A 1019-nucleotide genomic window follows, 5' to 3' on the forward strand; every position below is an offset into this window, starting at 1 on the left:
TACACGGGGTTTTCGTGTCATCAACACAAGTACCTCTAAACAAAGAAGATTCCTGGGCAGCTATGGGGAAGCACTCTCTCCTGAGGCGGCCGGGGGCTCAAGCCCAGGGGAGCCTTTGGCCGAGTGGGGCTCCTGGGCCCGGAGGGTGGGCCCTGGCCGCAGCCGGGCGGGGTGGGGCGGAGCCCCGTACATTCAGTCTGCAGACCCAGGCTCAGCCCCGAGGGGCCCGGAGGAAAAGAAACTCTTGTTGGTTTTGGTTTAAAAAACAAAATTCAAAACGAAGAAAAGAACAGATCAGTAGGAATAACAGCCACACCGGCCCGGAGGGCTCTTTAGCTGTGGAGAGGTAGGCGGTGGGGGCCCGCTGTCCCAGCGCCACTGAGCGGTGACCCCTGGCTCGGGGAGGCAGGGCGCGGACCCCTCCCTCCGGCACCGCCCCCCGCAGAGCCAGGCCGCCCCGCAGCCCCGCCCCGCCCGGCGTGCGGACCGTGGCGGCTCCGGGGCTGCGGGCCTGCGGGCCGGGCGGGCGGCAGGGCCGCGGATTAAAGCTGTGGGGGAGGGCCCGCCAGGGCCTTTGGCTTCTAGGAGGGGGCGGTGTGCATGCGCAGGTGGCTGATGAGGTTGCGCTGCTGCGTGAACTTGCCCCCGCACAGCTGGCACTCGTACGGCTTCTCGCCCGAGTGGATGCGCATGTGCTCGGTGAGGCGGTACTGGCGCGTGAAGCGCATGCCGCACTCGCCGCACGCGAAGGGCTTGAGGCCCAGGTGGCTGCGCATGTGGCGCGTCATGGTGCCGCGCTGCGTGAACATCTTCCCGCAGATGCCGCACGGGAAGGGCCGCGCCAGCCAGTGGGTCTTCTCGTGCTGCCGCAGCGTGGCCGGGTCCTTGTAGCTCTTGTCGCACGACGCGCAGCGGTACGGCCGCAGCAGCTCGCCCAGGCCCCCTGGGGCCCCGGCCACCTTGTCCCCACCGCCTCCAAAAGGGGGCCCGAGGCCGGCGGCCCCCGCGGCCACCTCCGC

At 69.2% G+C, this 1019-nt stretch overlaps 1 protein-coding gene across 1 annotated transcript in view; it reads right to left on the reverse strand.

Moving 5' to 3' along the window:
• Positions 1-558: 558 nt before the first annotated feature.
• HIC2 (hypermethylated in cancer 2) overlaps positions 559-1019 on the reverse strand; it is a 3290-nt gene continuing 2829 nt past the window's right edge. Inside the window, exon 4 of the mRNA XM_010840444.1 lies at positions 559-1013. Within this exon, the coding sequence (XP_010838746.1) occupies positions 582-1013 (432 nt within the window). The 3' untranslated portion in view covers positions 559-581. The remainder of the gene's footprint in view (positions 1014-1019) is intronic.

Source organism: Bison bison, unplaced genomic scaffold (assembly GCF_000754665.1).
Source record: "Bison bison bison isolate TAMUID 2011002044 unplaced genomic scaffold, Bison_UMD1.0 scf7180017846622, whole genome shotgun sequence".
NCBI classification, from domain to species: domain Eukaryota; kingdom Metazoa; phylum Chordata; class Mammalia; order Artiodactyla; family Bovidae; genus Bison; species Bison bison.